Raw genomic sequence first — 27462 nt, forward strand, 5'->3', positions numbered from 1 at the left:
ATTGTTCAAAATGAGTATACATAAGTGTAAAGAGCTTATTTTTACAACTGAATGACATGTTCAATTTATTTTCTATTGCAATCAACAGAGTTCAAAGGGATAGTTCACCCAACAATGCAATTGGTCAAATTTACCCATTTACTCACCCCCATGTCGCTCCAAACCTGTATGACTTCCCTTTCTTTTGTGGATCACAGAAGTAAATATACTGAAAAATGTCCTTGTGCTCTTCAATCCATACAGTGAAAGTCATAAAGGCTTGGAATGACATGAGGGTGATTAAATAATGACAGAATTCTCATTTTGGGGCCAACTATCCCTTGTGTGTAACCTAGAAAACTCCAACTTCCCACATTAACTTCAGAAATTCTGGCTCACAAAAATATACAATGTCTATTTAGACAGCATTTGCGTTGGTGTTTCACTATAGTGTGAATGAAGTCTTTGTAATGTCACGGAGCATGACTGATGGTGCTGTCACACATGTAAAGGAGCGAACAGCAGAAGTCACAGATGTCTTTGTTCAGCTAACGCTAATGCTAATCATGGCTAAAGCTGGGGAAAGATTCTCAGAACTCCAGAATTCCGGGGATTTAGTTCCACACAAATGAGCTTGCTACAGATCTGCGATCTCTAGAGAAGTGTGACCCAAGAGAGAAAATTAAAGCATGACACTGAAAAAAAAAAAAAAGCAAAAAGAAGTGTCATTAAAGGTAAATTGAAGTTGTACACACAGAAAATTCCAAACCCTTTTTTTAAATTTTTTTTATTGTTTTTTCATCTGCTTTACATAGTTTGTGACACTTAGGTCAGCTAAGCAATACCACAATAATAAAAATAAAAGCAAACTTGAAGTTAATAAATAGAACTCCTCTGTATAATGTATTCACACAGCTGTACAATCCCATATGACTCTCCCATAAATACAGAGTATCTGTCTGTTTTTTTTGTGCACATCTCTTCATTCACACACACACACACACACACACACCACTGTGACTGTGCATGTGCATTAGTCTACATGATTGTGCAGCTCTTGGCTCTGTCCTCCCTGAGGGTCGGGGTGGGTTCAAGGGGCGTGACTTGTGAGCTGACTGGCAGTAGAGGCTGGTTAGATATGCGCTTGAGAGCGTGGCGCGAGGAGCTTCTCTTGAGGCTCGGGATGGCCTCAGGTCTGACGGACACCAGCGTGGTGATGTGAAAGACGTCCCGGACGCTGTTCACGCACATTCGGGATGAGCATTCCACATACGCAACTGCACCCAGCTCGCGTGCTCGTGAGCTCCCCTGATAGACGGAAAGAAACAAAGTCATCTTAATTGTACTCTGTCCGAAATATCCAAGAGAATTTACGTTCTCATTTGATACGTTCATCAATTTCCTTGTCATTCCTTTCTCTCTCGCGCTCTTTAATGGAAACTCTTTTTTGTTGTTCATATGAATTACAGCAAAAGCTGAACCAAATGTCAAAGCAAAAATAAACACGCCACTCAACTGTTTTTTCATCCCCTCCCTTCTTGCGCTTTTTGTTCATGTCAGCTAATGCTATTTTTCTTGAAAAGGGTGCACAAATAATACCTGAAACTGCCAAATTGTAATTTTGTTTCTACAACAAAAGGTCAGTGAAAGTACATGAACATATAATAGGCCTCACAACAAAAACGTAATTTGTGCCTCTAATGCCTTTGAAAATAAAAGTAGCGGGACACAGAATTGCACCATTTTCATGTGAAGTGACGTATATTCTTCTCATTACAGAACAGAATTATAGAGAGAACTAGGTGTTTTATAATGAAATGTTGCTACAGCGAGTTGACCCGCTCAGGGCATTGACGTAATAGAGGGAAAATTTTCTACTGCTCTCTCTGTAGTTCGGTTTCTGTGTGTAATTATAGAGCTTTCTTTTAGTGTCTGTGCATGCTTAAGAAATTGTTTCAAACACAATATAAGAGCGGCTGACATGACATTTCAAACTGTGCCATCAGTCAACTGCAGTGTGAGATGCTATACTTCCATCTAAAAATATTTTAGACAGTATTTTCGTATTGTCATTGAGGAAAGCAGGGCTTAACCTTAATAAAAAAATATTTTTTTTAGACTTTTAAAGGAGACTTTTTTATTTACACATGCTCCTAAACAACACACATCTATTTTTGACCTTGAATTGACAGCCTACAAGGTATATTTGTACTGTTAACTTGCTAGCAGACTTCCAGAATTTGTGTAATTCTATGTGTCTTTGTTCTCATGTTTGTGTAGCAGCAGTTGAATAAACACTAATGTCCTAACACAATCTCTCTTTTCTCTTTATGTTCCAGTCCCCTGTGTGTGTAAGTGTGTGTACGCTCACCTGTTCATGAGTGACAGGTATGAGTTTCTGTTTGGACAGTTCTCGTAAGGTGCTGACATCTGTTCTCATATCCAACTTACAGCCAACCAGCACCAACTTTACATTAGGACAATACTCTTGAGCCTCCACCTGCCACTGAAAGAAGAAAAGAAAGAATCTGTCACATGTAAGTCATGTTAGATAAAATCTATCCATCTACTTACCTACCTACTGATTTACACTACAGTTCAAAAGTTTGGGGTCACATAATTTTTTTTTAATACTTTTTATTCAGCAAGAATGCATGAAATTGACCAATCTGATTTGCGTTGTTACAAATAAGTTGCTATTTCAAATAAATTCTTTCTAATCACCATAGAGTCCTGAAGAAATATTTCATGGTTTCCACAAAAATATTATGCAGCACAAGTGTTTTCAGCATTAATAACCAGAAACAGTGTGTGTGTGCACTTTGGATGGGTTAAATGCAGAGCACGAATTCCGAGTATGGGTCACTATACTTGCCACTTTCGAAAGACAGCAATAGGACAGGACACAGATAAAAAAATACAAATATACAAATAGGCAATGAACAAAACAGCAAAAACACAATATATAATATAGACACTTATGTGTGTACAGGTCTGATATGTGCAAATTTGAAATGAAAAAATAAGTATGTGTGGTGAATAAATAATGTATAATAGTGTTGTGTGTTCCGCGTTTATTGTCAAGTGTTCATGAGATGGATTGCCTGAAGGAAGAAACTGTTTCTGTGTCTGGCCGTTCTGGTTCTCAGAGCTCTGTAGCGTCGACCAGACGGTAACAGTTCAAAGAGGTAGTGTGATGGATGTGAGGGGTCCAGAGTGATTTTACCAGCCCTTTTGCTCACTCTGGATGAGTACAGTTCTTGGAGAGTGGGGAGGGTTGTACCAATGATTCGCTCAGAAGTCCGGACTACCTTCTGTAGTCTTCTGAGGTCAGATTTGGTAGCTGAGCTGAACCAGACAGTTATTGAAGTGCAGAGGACAGATTCAATGATGGCAGATGGCAGTGCTGATGGTGCGGGTGCTGGATGTGTATTTTCCCAGCCTCACTAGCTGCTGCCTGTCTGTCAGAAAGCTGTTGATCCACTGACAGACGGAGGTGGGGACGGAGAGCTGGGTTAGTTTATTCTGAAGGGTGTCCGTGATGATGGTGTTAAAAGCGGAGCTGAAGTCCACAAACAGGATCCTCACATAAGTCCCTGGTCTGTCCAGATGCTGAAGGATGAAGTGCAGTCCCATACTGACAGCATCATCCACAGACCTGTCTGCTCTGTAGGCAAACTGCAGGGGGTCCAGTGGAGGGGGATGATGGTGGAGCGTTTAAAGCATGAGGGGACTTCGCAAAGCTCCAGTGATCTGTTGAAGATCTGTGTGAAGTTGGGGGCCAGCTGGTCAGCACAGATTTTTAGGCAGGCTGGTGACACACCGCCTGGGCCTGGTGCCTTCCTTCTCTTGTTCTTTCTGAAGACCTGGCGCACGTCATCTTCGCTGATCTGAATTGTAGGTGTGGGGGAGAGGGGGTTTGTTGGAGGTGTGAATGGTTGTGTGGAGAGGTGTTCAGAGTGGGTGTGGGGTGATTTTTCAAACCTACAGTAGAACTCATTCAGATCGTCTGCCAGCTGTTGATTCTCCAAAGTGCTGGGGGATGGTGTCTTGTAACTGGTGATATCTTTCATACCTTTCCACACTGAAGCAGAATCACTGGAAGATAATTTGTTCCTGAGCTTGTCAGAATAATTCCTCTTTGCCACTCTGATCTCCTTTTCCAGTGTGTATTTGGCCTGTTTATACAAGACTTTATCCCCTTTTCTGTAAGCATCTTCTTTGGCCTGACGGAGCTGTCTGAGTTTTGCAGTGAACCATGGTTTGTCGTTGTTGTAAGTTAGATGAGTCCTGGTAGGAATGCACATATCCTCACAGAAACTGATTTAAGATGTTACAGTCTCGGTGAGCTCATCCAGATCGTTTGCAGTGCATAATGAGTGCATAATGTAGTTGTGCATACATCTGAGAGAGAATTAGGGAAGCAATTTGACCAGTAATTGTATGATTACTTACAAACACTCACACTCATTCAAATCAAAATCGCACAATATTTACAACAGTTTTGAGCAATTACCTATACAGCATAGTAAACAACAACAGCTTTAAATCTCCTTTCACATCAACATAGCTTAAAATGACCCTGACAAGACCCTTTTTCAGGAACATTCCTGCTAATGCAGAACCATCCAAAGACAGACGTACAGCTTGTGTGTGTAAGAATGGTGTATTTGTGCATGTGTTGTTCACCAGCCCCTGCAAAGGTTCAGCTATTTCAGCTATGGCACCATTTCACAGGTTCTGAATGTGTTCAACCATCCATCAAACAGTGCTGTGATCTTTAACCTTATATGCCACCGTTAACTGGCCAATCGGAGGTCACCACTTGCCTCTCAACATTCCACAACAGCCTTTAGCTCCGCCTCTGTGGCCTCAGAGGTGACATGCTGAAGTCATTGGTGTAAAGACATTCAGTGTGTCTGCTGTAACAGGGTTAGCAGAACAACAGTGATGGTTTAGAGATGAAAGGCGTTCGGAGAAATTTTGGGATAATTACATCAAAATTAAACCACTCTTTTATAATAAAAAAAAAGTTATATTGTTTAAAAGTTTAGGTTAATCTTTTTAATGTTTTTGAAAAAAAAGTCTCTTATGGTCACAAAGGCTACATTTATTTGATTAAAAACACAATTTAAACAGTAATATTTTGAAATATTATTACTATTTAAAATAACTGTTTTCTATTTTAATGTATTTTAAAATGTAATTTATTCCTGTGATACAAAGCTAAATTTTCAGGATCATTACTCCAGTTTTAGTGTCACATTTCTTGTTATCACTGTCAGCAACTTGTGTGCTGCTTAATATTTGTGTGATACATTTAATATGCTATGATAAATGTTGGTCATTTTTGGTGAACAGAAAGTTCAAATAGAAATCTTTTGTAAAATTGTAAAAAATAAAATGTCACTGTCACTTTTGGTCAATATAATGCATGCTTACTGAATAAAATAATTAATTTCTTTAAAATAATAAAACTTGAATGGGTGCCATGACCTAATCACAATATAGTTATTTTTGCTTTAAATAAAGTCTTAATGATAACAAAACTTTTGATACCATAGAAATTTCATAATTCTTGTCACCAGTGTCAATATCACAAAAATACAGCCTAAAAAAAATAAATAAATAAAAAACTCAAGCTCACTGAAGACGATACTTGCAAAAAGAGGATACTTGCAAAAATGGGCATTTTGACACAAACAAGTGTGTGCATTTAATCGTTGAAGGCCTATAAAGAGGCAAAAATAACTCAATACTCCCATGCTCTATATGCCCCATCTTCATGTGTGCGTGCCTCTCAGACAGTGCTTATAGCGAAATGAGTTCTCTTTTGCTGACCAAATAGCACTGCAACATCACGTGAGCGTGTAATTGCGATAGAGACGAAATCTCTACCGGTTGACAAATTTCTTTCCGGTTAATCATGTCTACCGGTTTATCGCCCACCCCTAAAACTTACTGTCCTCAAACTTCTAACTGGTAGTGTTAACCGTTTCTGTGATATAAATGTGTGATATTTTATAATATTGCCCACTTTTTCCTATATCATCTGAATATCTTTTTCTCACCAGACATATACTCAAAAGACTTCAAATCAAAAAACACATTGAAACCCTTCAGCGCTAGGCTCACACCCTCATCACCACATAATTGTTGGCATCTGTGTTTAGGTTGTGTTTTTGTGTAAATCCACAATGCCGTCATATTCCCACTGCTAAACAGCCACAAACAAAAACTAGTCGACAATTACTTTGTGTTTTCACAGTGAGAGACTAATGCTGCAAGTATGTGCGTGTTTACAGCTTATAATGTCATTCCAACATGCACTGTTTCAAGTATATACTGATAAATCTCCTTTTTAGGATAAGAGAAAAGGAAAAAAAAAGGAAATAAGAGGAGATTCTTACCTTCTTAGGGATGCTGTCCAGCGTCTCTGGTCTGCTGATATCAAAACAGATGAGCACAGCATCACAGTCTGGATACGCCAGGGGCCGTACATTATCATAATACGAGGACCCTGCAGAACACAAGCACAGTGAGGGGTCAGGATGAAAACGCTTCATTACGATAAAGCTGATGTTCTAATCAAAGAGGAAACACTGCTAATGGTGTTTGCGAATGCTGTGACACGTACAAATTATGTACAGTGGGTCATACAGCAGGGCAGATGATATAAAAGACTGATGTTTCTACAGTGGCGAGTGCCTGAACAGGAAGGATAGGTCAGTCTAATTCCAGCACGGTAAATTCTTTCTCTTTGGCTGTGTTTGGAATAGCATTTTTAACATTAGCATCCATACTACTTCTGCAGAATAAAGTATGCATACTGTATACTGTGCACATTGTGAATTTTCTAAGCCACCCTTGTCTCAGGGCTCAGTCAAGTCAAGTCACCTTTATATCTATAAAGTTTCAAAGCAGCTTCACAGTAACACACAGGAAAATAACAGACTCGATGCAAACAAATCCAAATGCTGCTGTTAGACAGCTCTAAAAAGACAGCTGGGTCATAACTCAGCTCAGGTTAGTTCTGTGTTAGTTCAGAAATGGTTGTGTTTCCCACAATGCAATGCGCCCGACTCAATGCTTCCATGTCTAGTGTATGGAAATGAGCCAAAATTAATACACCAGAGATTTGTAATGTCTCATTTTACACATTTTGCATTTGTAATTCAATTTTAACTTGTTCTATTTCCAAGATAATAATTGGACATCATTGATGCAATGTGATGAAGTCATCACCAGTGTTATTTTAGTAACACTGAGATACTATTATATATTTGTATTAATATTTTGAATACATTTTTATTTTTATATTTTCATTTTTAACTTAAATTTTAGTTAAACATTTAGTAATTTTATATATAGAGAACATTAAGTGATAAAGTAATTAAATGAAAACAGGCCAACAGACTTTTTATATAAAGTTTTGTATTTTAGTTAATATTTTCAGTAAACAAAAACATTTTTTCTATGGTTATAGACATATCTGTTACAGTAGCATATTAGTACAGTATTATGCTATTGTTGTCACATGACCTTACTGAATTTGTCCAGTCATTATCACAGAAAAAAAAAACATTTTGTGTAATACTGGCTAATTTGTTTGGTAGTGCAAAAAAAGATGTAAAAAAAAATCAGTTTCATTTGTGATGTTGAAAATAGAAGACGGTCAGGTCGAGCTCATAATATTTTGGTATACATATAGAAAATGCACATAGTTTGCACAGTACTTTGAATAGCATTGTGAACTGTCACTGTCTAAAATTGGCATACTCTCTGTCTTTCCTGATCTCTTCTCTCGAACTTTGCATTCATCTCTCACTCTCCTGTCCTTCCCTCGAGTGAGGACACAAATCCAGACATAGACAGAGAGTGATAGGGAGGGAAAGAGAGAGAGAGAGAGGAAGTGTGAGAGTGACAATGAGTGTTTGAAGCTCTGATCAAAGCTATCAGTTATTATGGGCTGGCCTCCGGAGCCACCCTATGAGCTGCATGTCCCACAATCCCCTCTGGCAGGTCTGTCAACCACAGCCAGGGAAAGATGGTCAAATCTAATTTCCTAGATGAGAGTGCAAATAAGGATATTACAAAACTAATAAAAGTGTTCAGAGAGACAGACTGGAATGAAAAAAGGCATATTTTGTCATCATATCTCTTGTTTGTTATTTGTCACCAAGTTGAGTGTGCTAGTCCACAGGGACACAGAAGCACTTTAATCTATTCTCCATAAAACAGATTTTAAAATAAACTTGTTTATTTAGCTATTTAAATGAGGACATACCATAGACTATATATATATATATATATAGAGAGAGAGAGAGAGAGAGAGAGAGAGAGAGAAAGTAATAATAATAATAACAAAAGGGAAATTAATATTTATAAAATTTTAATACAATTTAATTTAATCATCTATCTAATAATAATAATAATAATAATAATAATAACAATAATTACTATTATTAATTTATTTTGTGTATGAATTATTTTCCTTTCATTCCTTGCATATAAATTGTATTTACAATTATTACAAATAATAATACATTCCATGTACATACATTCCAATAATAAAAATCATAATAATAATGAATGACATTTATATAGTGCTTTTTCTTGACACATTTGGAGGGGGAAATCTCTTTAACCACAGAGTAATAATAACAAAAGGTAAAATTATTTTTATAAATTGTAATAAAATTTAACGTAATAATGTATGAAATAATAATAATAATAATATAAAGTATTATTATTATTTCATACAAATGCCCCTAATGGACATTGTCAAATTTGTTTCATACCAGATTTAGCTCACTTCTCGGGACAGATTTGCCCCCAAAAGTATAGCTCGATAAACCCAAACACACACACACACACACACACACACACACACACACACACACACAGAAACAGTGTTTACTGTACAGCTGCTCCGCATCTCAGCCTCTGTGTATTTGTATGTGTGTGTGCTCTTTTATTAACACTCTTGTTTTCTTTTCTTTTCTTTTTTTATCAGTTTTTCTATTAAATAATTTGAAGTGCTTCTCATTTATGGTCATTCTCCTCTGTCAATCCAAAAACATTCATGCCATGTTAAAAACAACAACAACAACAAAACATTCATTTCCTTTTGTTTGCTGTGGGTGTTACATGTCTCCACAGAGTTCTCAGCCGGTCGTTTTCTTTGTTTTATTTTCGAGACTTTATTACTGTGATTACGTCTGTAGTGCTAGACATAATTTGCGACTTGTTAAGAAGAGTGTGTCTGTATGAAACGCTGACCTGAATGTTTGCCAGTAAACACTCTCCTCTTCCAGTCCCTAGATTCACCTCTCGCCAGCTGTGCAGCTGTGTGTGTGTGTGTGTGTGTGTAGATGAAGCAGAACTCTATGGGATGTCATTACAGATTGTTGAAGATGTAGCCGTAAGCACAAGAGTGTCAGTTAGCTCAGTAGCAGCACACATATGCTCACACAAACATCGACAGACACCTTATTAAGACCCATCAGAGACACAGCGTTATTACCTGTGTGAATGTGTATTTATGTTTGCATTTTTCTAGATCTAAACAGCCCTAAGGGCAATGCATGAAAAGGTTAAACTGAAAAGAAGGATGTTATGCCGGCAGAAACAATGCCTGAAGGTTGTATGACTGAAATGTTGCATTAAAATATGATTACCAGTGTGCAGGAGTTATCAATGGCCACATACACACTGTAGCGTTTCAACCGCATTTAAATATGGAATTGAATCTTCTAAATTACAGTCTCGTGTATACAGAACAGAACTCTAGGATGAGAAAAGAGAACTCAAGACTAGGATGACTGACACAGTGGTAACCACAGCTGTGATTTGCCATCTTATGCATTTGGTATTCGCTATTTTTGACCTAAGCACTCAACGACCAAAGATTCTATTATGTTCAGCGATTTGAACTAAACCACTGTCGACAGAGCCAATATGTTTTGTTTATGTTTGGAATGTTGCTTTACAGAGTGTGCTCTTCAAGGCATGCCATGTCCACTTATTATAAGGGATGCTTATTAAACATATTTGGGAGTCAATAAAGTAGGCAGGTGCAGGTTGCAATATTTTGTTATGTGGCTTATTTCAAAGATAGCAAGTTTGGATTTGCTTATTATGAACTTGTTCTTATTTGCTGGTTTTATAGCAAGATCTGGCAATATCTGTGATTTCTTGCACCGTGCATACAGAAGAGAGACACAACTCATTAAATACATCAATAACCGCTACTGGTTCAGTTCAGTACACACTGTGTCAAATGTCTGAAAATGCGGTTGTCACTACCTGCATTTTTTGGGAGTCAATTTGGTTGTAAAATGCGATTGTCACTCCTGTAAATGACTTAAATATGTGTGTCCAGAACAGAATTAAGCACTAAAAGATGAATTGACAATGCAGTGCGTGGCCTATTTTTGTTCAACTGATCTAAATTTAAAAATTTAGAAATTTGAATAAACTTAAGGAAATGTACCTAAATGGATACAAGTCATCTGAATTTTTTAATTCTTTCATCATTTGCTGACTTTTATGTCATTCCAAACCTATATGGCTTGTTTGATATTTTGAACTGTTTTTGCCTGTACAGTAAAAGTCACTGTATAGACATTTTGGTTACACATTATTTCTTCAACTTTAGACATTACTAACTATAAGTAACTTTGCAAGTACATGTCAACTAAGTCTCATTAGAGTTTTAGTAAACTGTTAGGTTAGGATTAGTAGAATAAGTACTGCAAAGTTACTTATAGTTAGTAGAATGTTTATAATGTTTATATGTACTAGAAAAAAGTTTTAGCGACAGTGTTAACGACATGTAAAAAATATATAGAGTCATGGCCAAAAATATTGGCACACTTGGTAAATATGATCAAAGAAGACTGTGAAAATTAATCAGCATTGTTAATCCTTTTGATCTTTTATTTAAAAAATTCACAAAAATCTAACCTTTCATTGGAGAATACGAATTTAAAATGGGGGGAAACATAATTATGAAATAAATGTTTTTCTCTAATACACATTGGCCACAATTAACGGCACCCTTTTATTCAATACTTTTTGAAACCTCCATTTGCCAGTTTAACAGCTCTAAATGTTCTCCTATAATGCCTGATGAGGTTAGAGAACACCTGACAAGAGATCAGAGACCATTCCTTCATCCAGAATCACTCCAGACCCTTTAGATTCACAGCTCCATGACGGTGCTTCTTCTCTTCAGTTCACCTCACTCATTTTCTACAGGGTTCAGGTCAGAGGACTGGAATGGCCAGCAGAAGCTTGGTTTTGTGTTGTTTTTAAGGTTTTTGGATTATTGTCCGGTTGGACGATGCAAACATGGCCCATTATAAGATTTCTAACAGAATCAGTCACTTATTGATTTTTTTATCTGTTGGTATTTGATAGAATCCATGATGCCATGTGTCTAAACAAAATATCCAGGACCTCAAGCAGAAATATAGGCCCACAACATCAAAAATACAGCAGTATATTTCTGTTATGGTTGTCTGGTGTGTTAAAACAAAGAGCACGACGAAGGAGTACGAAAGGAGTTCTTTTAATAATTCACTGACTGAGAAGGGCACAACCAAACGTAAATCCCAAATAATAGCAGACAAAAGAACATGGGAGAACACAGGCTTTAAATACTAAACTTAATCATCGGGAAACAGAAACAGGTGAGGAGCTAATTAACTAATCGGAAGACATGGCAAAACACAACTAAAACAGAACATGTAACAAATTCATTGTAAACATGGGGTACTTTTTATCCCTGTGTTCACCAAACCCATCTTGAGTGTTTGCTGCTAAAAAGCTATTTTTTTTTATTTCATCTGACCATAGAAGCCAGTCCCATTTGAAGCTCCAGTCGTGTCTGACAACTGAATATGCTGTAGTTTGTTTTTGGATGAGCTAGGAGAATTATTCTTGAAACCCTCCCAAACAACATGTGCTGATGTAGGGGTTGTTTGACCTTTTTTTTTCTTTTTTTAAGGTTTTCTGACCCCAAGACTTAACTACTTGCTGCAATTCTCCAGCTGTGGTCCTTGAAAAGTCTTTAGACACTCAAACTCTCCTTCTCACCGGGCATTAGGACGATATAGACACACGTCCTCTTCCAGGCAGTTTCATAACATTTTCTGTTGATTGGAAATTATAAATTATTGCCCTGATGATGGAAATGGGAATTTTGCTGCACATCAAAAATATATTCTTTGGTTTTTCTCATTGTGATTGATGATTTCTGTGAAACGGGAAGCCATGGTTGGATAATTTCATGTTCATAATCACCCTAGAGTGCTCAAAATTGTGAATATGAATGGGAATATACTACAGAGATATTTTACTCATAAGAATATCTAGGGGTGTCAATAATTGTGTTCCACGTGTCTTTGAGAAAAACATTTATTTCATAATGATATTTCCCCCCATTTTAAATTCTTATTATCCAATGAAAGGTTAGATTTTTGTGAATTTTTTTAATAAAAGATCAAAAGGATTAACAATGCAGATTCATTATTGCAGCCTTCTGTGATCATATTTACCAAGGGTGCCGATATTTTTGGCCATGACTATATACTGCATTCCACAGAAGACAGTAAGTCACACAGCTCTGGAATGAGCGAAATATCGTTTTAATTTTGCCTTTAAGCTCTAACAACAACATATGTAGCATGCTGTCGATTAACATTTTCAACTCAACTCTCAGTATCTCAAAACAAACAAAAACTGTACTGACAGATATGTGAATACAATGGCCATTGTATGATTATACACTTTCTTGTAAGTGGATTTCTGTCAGCATGTTGTTTGTTTGGTTATACAAACTGAAGGACAGTTCAAAATTACAGAAAATTCTGAGGAAAATGCTGCAGAAAGCATACACAACATAAACAAAACAAATCACAGAGTTAAACAAAGGGAGCCTCTCATTACTATTCAACATTCTCATTACTCATTTCTCATAAGGCCAAAACACTCATCCAGCTCTCCATTTTACAAGCTGCAAATTCACACGCATTCATTACAAATCCATAAAAAAGTGACAAATTAAGATTTATCCACAGTTACATCATTTTGTAGCTTTCATGTCAAAATATTTCCTTTTATCACACTTTTAGGAAAAAAATGGTACAAAAAATATAGTTATGGTTATATAATTTTCTAGCACTTAAAGCTAATTATTTTATGTAAAAATGCTTCCTTTTATCCCAGCTACTAACATTTGTCAAGAAAAAGATTTTATAGCTTATTCTGTGTCTGGCTCGTTCATCCCTGGAAGGTCAAGACAAGTTCATTGCATTGTGGGATACAGTATTTCATGCAGTGAGCTCTGTTGTATGCTGCACATTTTCTCAAATGTAGAAGGTCATCTGGGTATTCTATGCAGAGTATACATACTACTGAAATAGCAAGAGCCGTTGTTTTTGAAATGCATCTGGTGGCAAAACTGATACAGAAATCACATTTATGACCAGTCATAAGGGTCATTTTTTTCAAACTGAGATTTATACATAATCTGAATGCTGAATAAATAAGCTTTCCATTGGTGTATGGTTTATTAGGATAGGAAGATATTTTGCCGAGATACAACTATTTGAAAATCTGGAATCTGAGGCTGCAATGAACAAAAACAAACAAAAAAAATCGAAATATTTAGAAAATCACCTTTAAAGTTGTCCAAATTAAGTTCTTAGCAATGTATATTACCAATCAAAAATTAAGTTTTGATATATTTATGGTAGGAAATTTACAAAATATCTTAATGGAACATGATCTTTACTTAATAAAAGAAGCCGTAAGGCTATACCCATGCGACTTATGACCGGTTTTGTGGTCCAGGGTCACATGTAATGTACTGTATGTGGCCATACATTGGGAAATGCTTAAGTTTAGCATTCAAATACTTTGGTTCTGTTTGCATTAAATTTCATCTTAAGTTGTTCCACCAATTTACAGATTGAATAATTTTAGGTCACTTTGGTATGACAGTATCAGTCAATAAAATAGATGTAAATACACATATACTTTTTGCACACAAAGCTGCTGGGTGCCTGGCTGTTGTCAAGAGGGCTTACTCAATACGTTTCTAAACAGTGATAAAGTTCATAACCAGCTGAACTTTATTATCACACAGTCCACGCTGAAACAGACTCTTGTGTCCCAGACCGTGGTATGAGATCGCTTACAGTAAAGCGAAGATTTACTCTCTACAGGGTTACAGTCTGACCCAGCACAACCCCACAGACCAACAACAACAGCAGGAGAGGAAAATATTCCCATAGGAACTTAAAAATGGATATGACAAGAAAAGAAATTCCCATAAAGGACTTTTATAGCAGGGTGGGGAAACATGCAGAGGCCTAGAGCGGGGGATTTATGGGTTATGCTTGCTGAGAAACCCCTGAAGTGTGTGTCAGCAGTGGTGTAGCTTAACACTAAGTGTGCTAAAATCCACACTGACAGCACTGTCCAAACACGCATACACAGCCTTGAACATATTACTGGAGTTCCGGCTAACTTGTTGGCTTGTTTTATAGACGAGAAGCTTGAATCCACAAAAAGCCATTTATATTAGAGATCTCATCCATAGATACAGTCCACAACTCAAGAGCAATATAACAGGATCGAATTATACTCTGTATTCATAAACCCTGCATTGTCTATTGTGTTGATGAAACAACATTCTCTTGTGAGTCACTCCAGAGAACCAAAAAGCCACGTTCAATTATTCTCATACAAATTCACGAAGGGTCAGCCAGGCCATGGGAGCGGTCAACAGCCAGGAGGGACAGGAATGAACCGTGTCCATGCATAGACGAGACTGGCACCACGATTTGTTACAGTAGAACTTGTGCAATTGCATCTATCTGTTTATCTATCCAAGCAGAGGTTTCAAAATGTACACTCCCAGACTGTCCAAATTAGTTTGACGCCACTAAAGAGCACAATGCTTGAGTCACAGTACATCACTGGCTATGTTTGGACTGGAATACTACCTTTTGCATTCTGCCTGACTTTATATGGATTTTAACATAGCCTAATAAGACTATATATATATATATATATATACACACTCACCTAAAGGATTATTAGGAACACCTGTTCAATTTCTCATTAATGCAATTATCTAATCAACCAATCACATGGCAGTTGCTTCAATGCATTTAGGGGTGTGGTCCTGGTCAAGACAATCTCCTGAACTCCAAACTGAATGTCAGAATGGGAAAGAAAGGTGATTTAATTTTGAGCGTGGCATGGTTGTTGGTGCCAGACGGGCCGGTCTGAGTATTTCACAATCTGCTCAGTTACTGGGATTTTCACGCACAACCATTTCTAGGGTTTACAAAGAATGGTGTGAAAAGGGAAAAACATCCAGTATGCGGCAGTCCTGTGGGCGAAAATGCCTTGTTGATGCTAGAGGTCAGAGGAGAATGGGCCGACTGATTCAATCTGATAGAAGAGCAACTTTGACTGAAATAACCACTCGTTACAACCGAGGTATGCAGCAAAGCATTTGTGAAGCCACAACACGCACAACCTTGAGGCGGATGGGCTACAACAGCAGAAGACCCCACCGGGTACCACTCATCTCCACTACAAATAGGAAAAAGAGGCTACAATTTGCACGAGCTCACCAAAATTGGACCAAAATTCCAAACCTATATGAGTTTCTTTCTTATGTTGAACATAAAATAAGATATTTTGAAGAATGCTGGTAATCAAACTGTTGATGGTCCCCACTGACATCCGTATTTCTTTCCCTACTATGGAAGACAATGGGGACCAACAACTATTTGATTCTTCAGAATTCTTCAAAATATCTTCTTTTGTGTTCAACATAAGAAAGAAATTACACAGGTTTGGAACAACATGAGGGTGACTTAATGATGACAATTTTTATTTTGGAGTGAACTACTCCTTTAAATGAGTCATGCACATTTAAATTTTCAATCCAAATTTGTGTTTTGACTGTGTGAGTTGATAATGACTCAAAAGATAAAGCTTAAAAATCACATTGACATTACTTTTTGGTCATGTTAAGTGATATAGTATACAACCATATGCCCTGTGGTATACTGCACCATTTGGTAAAAATAAGATTTTTAAAAAATAGGTAGCCTAAATAAAATTTTGCTTACTATGTACAGTATACACACTGCAGAAATATTATATGTAGTATGGTAGCATGATATTCTGAGCAACTGTTTAATTTTGAAGCCAAGCCGGATCTCACCTGATGTGTCCCACATGTTCAGCTCGATGCGGTGCTTGTCGATCTCAAAGCTCGCCGTGTAGTTCTCAAACACTGTGGGCACGTAATTCTGCAATGCAAAAAAATCATAATACCCATTTAGTCCACGGTTGCTATGATTTTGCCAAATAAGACATGTTCCTGGATCAACATTTTTTTGTTTATCCTGGATCAACATTATTGTCCAGAACATAGACTTAACCCTATTCACTGCGGTCAGGCCAACCTCCACTTTGAAAAAAATTGTCATTCTAGCCGCCACGTTATTTTGGGGTGCGCGCATATACTAGGCGTTGCAGTAATAGCGTGTAAAAACTCACTATAAAGGAAAAGCGATCTCTGGCATTCATTTATTAAGCCAGTTTCTCTGTCAATAATGAATAAATAAATGAATGAATGAACGAATAAATAAATAAATAAATTTGAAATAATACACATATTTAAAAAATGGTCTGACAAAATGAAAATGACTTCAAATGTTGAGTAATATTAAATGTACAATTTCCAAATAATAAGAAAATAACTGTCTGATGAGAAATAACAAAATAAAAGCATTTCATTAACTTGCATATAACCATATTTATCTGTAAATTCACATAGTTATAAAAAGAAAACTCAGTTTCCACAAAAAAGTTTCACTTTTGATTAACAGTACACCACTCCAGAAAGTCATTTGCCCAATGTCAGGACTGTCTGATTTCCTATTACAAAGTAAAAGCCATCCAAATCTCATATTCTACCTGTCCTGCCTGTGATTTTGGATAGCCCTAAAAAGAAACCTCCCTGTTTCCACTGACCAGTTTCAATTCAGATTAATAGTCCACTACCCCAGGGTGTCACTCAACCAGTTTCAAGATGATCTGATGTTGCCTTACAAAATAAAAGCCCTCCAAACATTCATATATGAGCTATTTTGTCTTGGATAGCTCTAAAAAGGAAACTCCGTTTCCACAGAACAATTTCAATTCAGATTAATAGTCCACTGCCCCAGGGTGTCACTCAACCAGTTTCAAGACGATCTGATGTTGCAATACAAAATAAAAGCCATCCAAATCTCATATTCTACCTGTCCTGCCTGTGATTTTGGATAGCCCTAAAAAGAAACCTCCCTATTTCCACAGACCAGTTTCAATTCAGACTAATAGTCCACTACCCCAGGGTGTCACTCAACCAGTTTCAAGACGATCTGATGTTGCATTACAAAATAAAAGCCCTCCAAAATTCATATATGAGCTATTTTGTCTTGGATAGCTCTAAAAAGGAAACTCCATTTCCACAGACCAGTTTCAATTCAGATTAAGAGTCCACTACCCCAGGGTGTCACTCAACCAGTTTCAAGACGATCTGATGTTGTAATACAAAATAAAAGCCCTCACAATCTCATATATGACCAGTTTTGTCTTTGATTTTGGATAGCTCTAAAAAGGAAACTCCCTGTTTCCACAGAACAATTTCAATTCAGATTAATAGTCCACTGCCCCAGGGTTTCACTCAACCAGTTTCAAGACGATCTGATGTTGCCTTACAAAATAAATACACCACCCCATGGTGAACTCCAACTGTTTTAACTGATGTGTCATTTCAAAATAAACTTCCTCTAAAACAAATATGCTGTTTTGTCTATTCGTTCAGGTTGCAACAGAAATTAAACTCCCTATTTCCACAGACCCCTTTCATATCAGATGGAATGTACATGTAATCCCTCCAAAAACTCAGAATTTTTTTATTTTGTCTGACAATTCAGATTAAAAAGTAAACTCCCTGTTTCCACTCAACATGTGCCAGTATTCACTAATGTAATATATAACCACAATAAACATTCGCAATATTGTTATCGTATTGTTATAAACTCTCGGGCCGGCAGGGATTGTCGGTGGGAGGAGTGAATGTCCAGCGCTCTCTCCACCCTCAATACCACGACTGAGGTGCCTTTGAGCAAGGCACCAAACCCCCAACTGCTCCCCGGGCGCCGCAGCATAAATGGCTGCCCACTGCTCTGGGTGTGTGTTCACGGTGTGTGTGTGCACTTTGTATGGGTTAAATGCAGAGCACGAATTCCGAGTATGGGTCACCATATTTGGCCTTATGTCACGTCACTTTCACTTTTTTCACTTTCAATGAAAAATTGTTCTAAGCATTCACTAATTTTTATTAATTTCAACATTTAACACATTAAAAGCTAAATTTTAATATATTATTTAATGAACCTGAGCTAACATGACCTAACAGTTGTATATTTTTAAGTTTCAAGTTAAATTTATTTATATAGCACCATTTACAACAGCAGCATCTGACCAATGTGCTTTACAGCATCAAAATAAAATAAGTAGTAAACATAACAGTCAATAAAAAAGTCAATAAAGTCACAGCTAAAACCCCAATTACATTATATATATATTAAATATATTAAATATACAATTTCAATTCAGATTAATAGTCCACTGCCCCAGGGTGTCACTCAACCAGTTTCAAGACGATCTGATGTTGCCTTACAAAATAAATACACCACCCCATGGTGAACTCCAACTGTTTTAACTGATGTGTCATTTCAAAATAAACTACCTCTAAAACAAATATGCTGTTTTGTCTATTCGTTCAGGTTGCAACAGAAATTAAACTCCCTATTTCCACAGACCCCTTTCATATCAGATGGAATGTACATGTAATCCCTCCAAAAACTCAGAAATTTTATATATATATATATATATATATATATATATATACATTTGTATTGCACAATTAAATTAATATATTTAAGAATGATGTCCAACACAGATGAAAAACGTATGCCCCCAAACTCCATGAAATGGCAGAACATATAGGCAGAGGCCATAGGAATATGTCTCTTCCAGAGTTGTCTTTACAGCAGAGTTGATTTAAGTGTTGCACTTCAGATCATAAGAATGACTTCTTCCTTGTGCATCCTCTGTCATCTCCACGTTTTTGAGTGTCTTGTTGTTGGAAATAAACTATTAGCCGACTTTTAGTTGAACAGACGCTATATCATTTTAAAATATACTCATCTGTAAAAACAAGAAAACTTATATTATTAATTATTTATTATTAATCAGAAAAAAGTGGAAAGCACTATGTACCCATATGACATTTTATGGGTGTTTTATATAAATTTTTATTGTGTAATTCATCATCAGCCATTGGCTGAGTGATTCTGTGTACTGTAATATCAGTCTGAAATGAACGGGGTCTTTGAAAACAAGACGTGTATGAGCTTTTGGACAGCTTAAATTTTGTAAATGTAATATCAGATAGTCTTGACTTTGGGTGAGTGACATCTAAAAGTTCACTGAGAGAGTTTTCTATCAATCTGAACTGAATGTGGTCTGAGGAAACAGAGAGTTTCCTTTTTAGAACTATCTGAATATATAAACAACCTAGCTTATATATGAATATTTGTAGGACTTTATTTTGCAGTTCAACATCAGCCAATCCTGACGTTGCTGGTGTGACACTCTGTAGTGGTGTACTATGAATCTGAATTCCAAAGTGGTCTGTGTAAACAAGGAGTTTCCTTTATTACCTAATCTGAATTCACAGAACAAACAGCATATATGAGCATTTTTAGAGGGCTTTCGTTTTGAAATTATACATCAGAAAGTCTAGTCAATGTGTGAGTGACACTCTGATGAGGTATACTGTCAGTCAAAAGTAAAACTGTCGAAACAGGGAGTCTCGTTTTTAGAGCTATTCAAAATTAGACAAAACTGGTTATATATGAGTTTTTGGAGGGCTTTTATTCTGTAATGCTACATCAGACCATCCTGAAACTGGTTAAGTAACACCGTGGGGTAGTGGGCTGTCAATCTGAATTAAAACTGGTCTGTGGAAACAGGGAGTTTCATTTTTAGAGCTATCCAAAATCACAGGCAGAACAGATAGAATGTGAGATTTGGATGGCTTTTATTATGTAATGCAACATCGGATCGTCTTGAAACTGCCTGAGTGACGGGGGCAGTGGACTATTAATCTGAATTGAAACTGGTCTGTGGAAACAGGGAGTGTCCTTTTTAGAGCTATTCAAAATTAATGACAAAACTGCTCATATATGAGTTTTGGAGGGCTTTTATTATGTAATGCTACACCAGACCATCCTGAAATTGGCTAAGTAAAACCCTGGGGTAGTGGGCTCTCAATCTGAATTAAAACTGCTCTGTGGAAACAGGGAGTTTCTTTTTAGAAATATCTCAATTTAAAGACATAACTGGTCATATATGAGGTTTTTGTAGGGCTTTTACTATGTAATGCTACATCAGACAGTCCTAAAACTGACTGATCTACTAATCTGAATTAAAAGTGGTGTGTGGAAACAGGGAGTTTTTTGTGGAGACAGTTTTTTTTTTATATATATAACTATGTGAATTTACAGATACAAAATGGTTATATGCAAGTTGTAAAAGTCTTTATTTCTCATCAGACAGTTTTTTTCATATTAATTGGTCAATTTATTTATTTATTTATTTGTTCATTCATTCATTATTGACAGAGAAACTGGCTTAATAAATGAATGCCAGAGATGCTTTTCCTCTGATCTGGTTTAACAAGCTATTACGTAACGCGTAGTATATGCACGCACCACAAAATAACGTGGCGGCTAGAATGACCGTGTTTTTCAAAGTGGAGGTTGGCCTGACCGCAGTCCCTATTCCTACCTCTAACCCTACCCATAAATTATCCCTAAAATCAGAGGGAAATTATAGTTGAATAACAAGGGTGTATAAGCACCCAACTCTGGTTGGAAGGCTAAAACTGACATTTCCTGCAAACTTGTCCCTCAATTCTGATTGGTTGCTTGGAATGTTGTTCTAGGAACATTTTGCACTTACTACTTAGTCCAGTATAACAAAACATCAACTATTTTGTGTGATCCCCTTTGCTATGAATGAATAATTAACCAACAGGCCTAAATAATGACGGTTTACGTTTTATTGTTGTACCTTCGATACTAATCATCGCGTTATTTAGTCATTTATTTATTTAGTCATTTAGCAGATACTTTTATCCAAAGCGATTTACAAATGAGGACATAAGAAGCAATCAAAACCAACAAAAGAGCAACAACGTGCAAGTGCTATTACAAGTCTCAGTTAGCCTAACGCAGTACAGATGATTATTATTATTATTATTTATTTAATTATTTTTTAAATAAAAAGACATATAGTTAAAATAAAATTAGAATAGAGAGTGCTAGGGTTAGAGGGTCAAGTAAAGATGGAACAGATGAGTTTTTAGCCGTTTCTTGAAGGATTCGGCTACACGGATTGAGTTGGGCAGGTCATTCCACCAGATGGGAACAGTTAATGAAAAAGTCTGTGAAAGTGTTTTTGTGTGTCTTTGGGATGGTACAATAATGCATCGTTCACTTGAAGAACGCAAGCTTCTAGAGGGCATATAAGTCTGAAGTAATGAATTTAGGTAAAGGGGTGCAGAGCCAGAGGTGGTTCTGTAGGCAAACATTAATGCCTTGAATTTAATGCGAGCAGCTATTGGTAGCCAGTGCAAATTGATGAACAGAGGCGTGACGTGCGTTCTTTTCGGCTCATTAAAGATTAATCTTGCTGCAGCATTTTGGATTTATTGTAGAGGTTTAATAGAATTGGCTGGAAGACCTGCCAAGAGAGCATTGCAATAGTCAAGTCTGGACAGAACAAGAGCCTGAACAAGGAGTTGTGTTGCATGTTCGAGAGAAAGGGCCTGCTATGTTAGTTAGTTAGTTGCTACGTTTACCGCGATTTCTTCTGTACTCTTTGTTTCTGTTATAGTGCGCTGGTTATTATTACAATTTACAAATTATTATTATTTTTTTCATTCTTTTCTTAAGACAGTTACAAAAAACAAAAAAACCCTGGTCTAGTCTAATTTGAAACAATTTATAATTATATAATTTGCATCTTGTAAAAGCCAATAACTTTTGTAGTTTTGCAGTGAAATGTTATTTTAAAACGCGGTTAAAATATTACGTAAATGTGTTTTTTTTTTTGAGACCATCTTAATTCGCACCCTGGTTACTAGCAGTCTCACTTCAGCGTCTCGTGCAGTGAACGCCTCCGTGCCAAGTTATAGAAACGCGAGGCTCCTGCTCATCTTTCTATGCATTTGCACTCTAGTGTGACCAGTCCCTTAATTAAGACAAGCATGCAGTTTATTGAACTCGAACTTAAATCACACAACTTTTAATGCAAACTACGTTCATTGGTTTAAAACAGTCATACTATTATTCTACTCTAACCACCACTCCGTTCATCATATTTAGTAACTTGTTTTCTGTTTGTAACAGTAAGAATGATAAATAGCATGATGCGTTCACCTCTGGGTAGCTGTCCTTGGCGAAGACATGCAGCAGCGCCGTCTTTCCACACTGAGTGTCACCGACCACCACGATCTTACAGCGGCTGCACTGTCCCTCCATCATCACCGGAGTCAGCTCTGTCCTAGCGCTTAACGAGCACCATCCGCCGCCTGATAACGCTCCTTTATTACGCTGAATGAATGATTCAGAGTGCCTCTGAGTGAGTGGACGGGTATGGCAGGGAGAGAGTCCCCTCCCCTGTCCGCCTGTCAGTCTCTGGTTCCCACGGTGACTCCACGCGCCGAGGCTCTCCCCTCTGGACTCAGTAGCCTTGATTTCTAAAGACACGATGTGGTTGTGTTGCCTTCCTGCTGTGGTTTGGGCATGGTGTAAATTAAGTGACCCCTCTGGCTCGTGTATGGAAATTGTGTTTTAACGATGCGATTTAACACATCACTGAGTCGCCCATCCGGGGTTCCCAAGGTCATGAAAAATATCAAGAAATGTCATTAAATTAAAAGCCATGCACTTGGAACATTAGGGCAATTTAATAAAATGTCAAAAAGTCACAATTTCGTTGGGAGGACATTTCATTGCTTGTTCAAATAAATTGATTTTGAATTCGTATTATACATTAAAAATGATATTTCTGTTTCTAAATGTTAATGTAAAAATGCTTTAATGTTTTGTGTTAGCTTCAGTGTGTTGAGAAAGTTCAGGTGAGGTTACCTTAGAAACCAGGTAAGAGCCTATATTAGATTAGGAAAGTTTGCAATTAGGCCTTCCTGAATCTCTTTGAGTGGAAAATGGCAATTTGTCAGAGAACAGCACGAGTCATCTGAAAACCTTTTGTCTGTCTTTGATGGATTTAATTGCTTTTTCAGCACATTTTGGTGATAAAATGATCTTCCTAGAACCCAAGGAAAAAATAAAATAAAATAAAAAAGCTAAATTGATAAAAAATGTTGGCTAGAGATGTGGTTTTATTTTGCAAGACATTGAACTGCTATATTTTTAGTTGACTTAGCTACCAGTTTACTTTGTTACTGAGAATAATGATGTGAGCATAAATTTAAAAAAGTAGCAAAAAAAATCTTCAAATACAAAAATAGAATCTCGTTAGTGATTTTTTAAATATTTAATTATGAAATATTAATAACATTAATTATTATTATTATTAATAATATTAACGTATATATTTACACTTTTACAATTTATATTTAAATTATACAATTTGTACACTTTTTCTGTATAATATTTAAATTGTATTGGCTATTATTTTACTTTTTTAACAGCATGTTAAAAAAAGTTACCGTTTTGGTTCCATGGCTTTTAAACTTTTCAATAGTCTTAATTCATGTATGTTTCTGTCAAAGAATTGATTTCTTAATTTTTTTCATTTATGTAATGCCGCCATCTGCTGTTGAATGTCGGTACTGTAGGTTTTTCACTGTTTAAAGGTGTTGGTCTTCCGATTTATTAATACATGATGGTAATTTTTTTTTTTTTTTTGAGTGGTGGACATGGGCTCACTTTGTGAATTTGGGTATAGAATAACAAGTATAAGGATAGAATAACAAGTAGCTGTCCCGCTTTTACCAGCAGGGGGACACAAATACCACCAGACCGAGCACGCCTGTCATGTTAGTGCGTTACACGTTAGCCTGACAGTTTATGTCGTTTTATTTAGCACCGAAAAACCACATAATTATATCATTTTGTAGTCGCAAGATATTTTTGAAACTAGAAGAAATGGTCCATTACTAACCACAGGAGGTTACTGCATTCCTGCTGTCCATGGATGTTTACTTTCACACAATGGGTTTATGACCTTCTGAACGTTTCTTTCTAAAATTTATTTTAGCGTTATTTCTTGTGCAGTCTGCTTGGTTTGTTGTTTGTAAAGCCAGTTGCACCTTGTGGCATCGGTTCCTGGTATGTGAGAGTTTCATTATAAATCCCTGAAAACAAAGAAACAAGCATAAATATGTTTTTGAGTTTCCTACATGCAGATGTTGCATACATTTGTGGATTAACAAAAATAGAAAGAAGGAGAACAATGTTAATATGCTCTCATTGCTATCTAGATTATTGTAATACTTCAGTTTTGCACATAATCCCATGAAAAGCAAGAACTTTGGATAGTGTGAACAATAATATGGATGTTATATCAAAATCACAGGTTACAATTTTGTATAATGTATAACACAAAGTATACATTTTAGTGTGGTTCTTCACACTAAAATTTTGAGGGTTTTCTTTTGAGGGAAGTTCATTTTTATGGTCCTCTGTTGTGACAATTCTTTTTTTTTTTTATGTGTGTGTTTTTTGAATGCCCTAGGGTTGCTAGGGCATTGCTATGCAGTTGTTAAGGTGTTTTAAGTGTATTTCTTTTTTTACTGCATTTCGATGTGGTTGGGTGTTTTGAGTGATTGTTAGGTAACTCCTTTTTGGATCTGAAGGAGCATTTGGTCCCAGAAACAGTGATGTGTGACGTATAATAATCCCCTTCACAAGCGGATTATTTTTTAAAGGAATGGGTCACCCAAAAATTAAAATTATCTTAAAGTTTACTCTCCTTCAGATGAGAATGTTTGGTTCTTCACTGGAAACCATTTTGGAGAAATTTAGAATTAAAATCATTTGCTCACCAATGGATCCTCTGCAGTGAATGGGTGCCTTCAAAATGAGAGTGATAAAAACATCACAATTTATGGATTTGTTTCCAACAAACATTCAGCTTTCTGCTTCACAAGATAAGAATCCATTGTTGGATGAACTATTCTTTTAACGTACAGTATCACAGCATGTCACACTGAAGGAAACTCCTGTCAACACTTAAAATGTCATGTCAATTTCCTATGCTTTTTTTCCAGTCAAGCACTTAATATGTGAGTGTGCAGTGGACCTGGTTACATAAAGGACTGTCTCCCTAAATATATTCCTGTTGGACACACAGGAGCATTTCTGCTGGGCTGTTGGTCATATTCAGGGTCAGTGGAAGAGCAGTCAGTGGGTATCTTGGAGTCTTAGCATCTTATAAACAGTAGCACCATCCTCTTTTTGTTGTGTATGTGAATCTGGCACAAGTCTGAGCAAGTTTAAACAAGCAGTCCACTTAATTTACAATTGAAGTGTACGTGTGTGCATGTACCTCGCGTCTGGATCTCAAGGGGCCAAGGAAAGCTAATTTTCATCCAGCACTCAGCCTCATTCTCTCTGTCTTGCTTTGTGTGCGCAGCCTATATCAGGCCCAGAATGCATCAGATGCACACAGCCTAACCCACTTACAGCTTAACCAGACTGCAAAGGGAGCCTATTCACACACAACTTTAGTCTAAGGTTAACTATGGTCAGGATAACTCTGTCTCTATTCCCATTCAATCTTCTCCATATCAAATGCCCTTGTAAACTTTTATTACCTCTTATATATCACCAGGGAAAGAGCTTGAGCTCGATGTATTAATTACCAGAAGGTTACATTGAGAAAGTTATTGCTCAGAGGATGCACTTTTATAGCTCAGACCATTGTGACACACAAGTATAGAAGAAATTACGAATTTATGAAGAGTTCAGATGCAAAAGCCTCTAAGAGTCATCTGAAATTTTCTTCTAAAATGAGCATTTTTTTTAAACATTGTTATTTCAGATTAATTGCATATAGGACCTATACATTGCCATTAGAATAAAATGACTGAACCTATAGCAACCTGATAAAAATGCTCATTTTAGAGGAAAATTTCAAACAGCACTTAGGCTTTAGCATTTAGAATTTAATTTATGATTATAACACAATTATTTTGCATAGATATTGATAAAATAAGAACAACGATAATAATAATTAATAATTATCTTTAGGATTGAATCACCATTATTTGAAAATATAAATATTGACAAAATAAGCATAATGAAATAAAATGATAATTTATGATCACATTTAGAATTAAAACAATAATTTTTGCATTTTGCGATTCTGTTTATTATTAATTATATTGCATAGAAAAAATATTAATAAAACAATTATTATTAAATGCAATTAATTTATGATTGTATTTATAATTGAAACAATTATTATGCATATTGTTAAAATAAGTATAATTAAAATTATAATAATAAATTGCAATTATATGTATGATTAATAATTATTTTGCATAGTGTTAAAATAAGCATAATAAAATTATGATTAACAATTATTTTGCATTGATAGATAATAAATAAAATAAGCATAATTAAAATGATAATTTATTACATTTATGATTAAAACGATTATATTTATGATTAAATGTAGACAGATGTTGATAAAAGCATGGTTTATAAAAATGAAAAAAAAGAATGAAATCCAGTATATATGAGACATCCATTTACTAGTTGTTTATATTTTACTGCTTGAGGCAATTGACTTTCATATCATTTGGCAAGCAGGGTTTGCCTGACTCTTTAGCCATTAGAGGATTTATGTCACCATTGGCGGGTACGGCAAGACTGGCACACAAACACCAGACATTATTTGCAAAGATTTAGGACCAGAGCTCAAGCAGCTAAGCCGCAGTTAGCAAGACATTGGGTGTTTTCCAAGATCACTAGTTTTCAGATTTCTAAAGCAATGTATATTTTTGCCAGCATTTGCCAGTGAAGTGATAAAAGGAAATAGAATTCCACGTATTTAATCTTTTTCTTATAGCGTGATACGCATAGCTTCTAAACTCATTCAGCCCCGTGACCCAGAGTTCACTTCCTGTTTCTCTTAAAGCACTTCCTTTGCGCTTGTAGATGAGTCAGAGTGCAGTTTCAGTGACCTTTATTATTGCAGTGTTAGGCTGTATGCATGTTTGTGTGAGTGTGATGGGGTGTGGAGGTTGATTTAGAGTGAAAAAGCATGCCTGCTTTGGCCAGAGTTGTTCCAAGC

General features: G+C 36.3%; 1 protein-coding gene across 1 annotated transcript; it reads right to left on the reverse strand.

Moving 5' to 3' along the window:
• Window positions 1-778: 778 nt before the first annotated feature.
• rnd2 (Rho family GTPase 2) lies at window positions 779-22904 on the reverse strand. Its single transcript, XM_079409620.1, has 5 exons — window positions 22575-22904; window positions 16235-16322; window positions 6390-6499; window positions 2351-2485; window positions 779-1287 (listed from the first exon to the last, which is right to left on the reverse strand). Exons 1-5 carry the CDS (start codon window positions 22677-22679, stop codon window positions 1018-1020), a joined length of 708 nt encoding a protein of 235 aa, XP_079265746.1. The 5' UTR covers window positions 22680-22904; the 3' UTR covers window positions 779-1017.
• Between the last annotated feature and the right edge of the window lie 4558 nt (window positions 22905-27462).

This window comes from Barbus barbus, assembly GCF_936440315.1.
Source record: "Barbus barbus genome assembly, chromosome: 4".
Taxonomy (NCBI): domain Eukaryota; kingdom Metazoa; phylum Chordata; class Actinopteri; order Cypriniformes; family Cyprinidae; genus Barbus; species Barbus barbus.

Bases quoted from the DNA above. Each gene is read 5' to 3' on its own strand.
- rnd2 (XM_079409620.1), bottom strand. From the start codon at position 22,679: ATGATGGAGGGACAGTGCAGCCGCTGTAAGATCGTGGTGGTCGGTGAC. The intron at 16,323-22,574 runs GTGAACGCATCA...TTTGCATTGCAG, and splicing joins CCAAGGACAGCTACCCAGAG to AATTACGTGCCCACAGTGTT. The intron at 6,500-16,234 runs GTGAGATCCGGC...TGTGTTCTGCAG, and splicing joins GAACATGTGGGACACATCAG to GGTCCTCGTATTATGATAAT.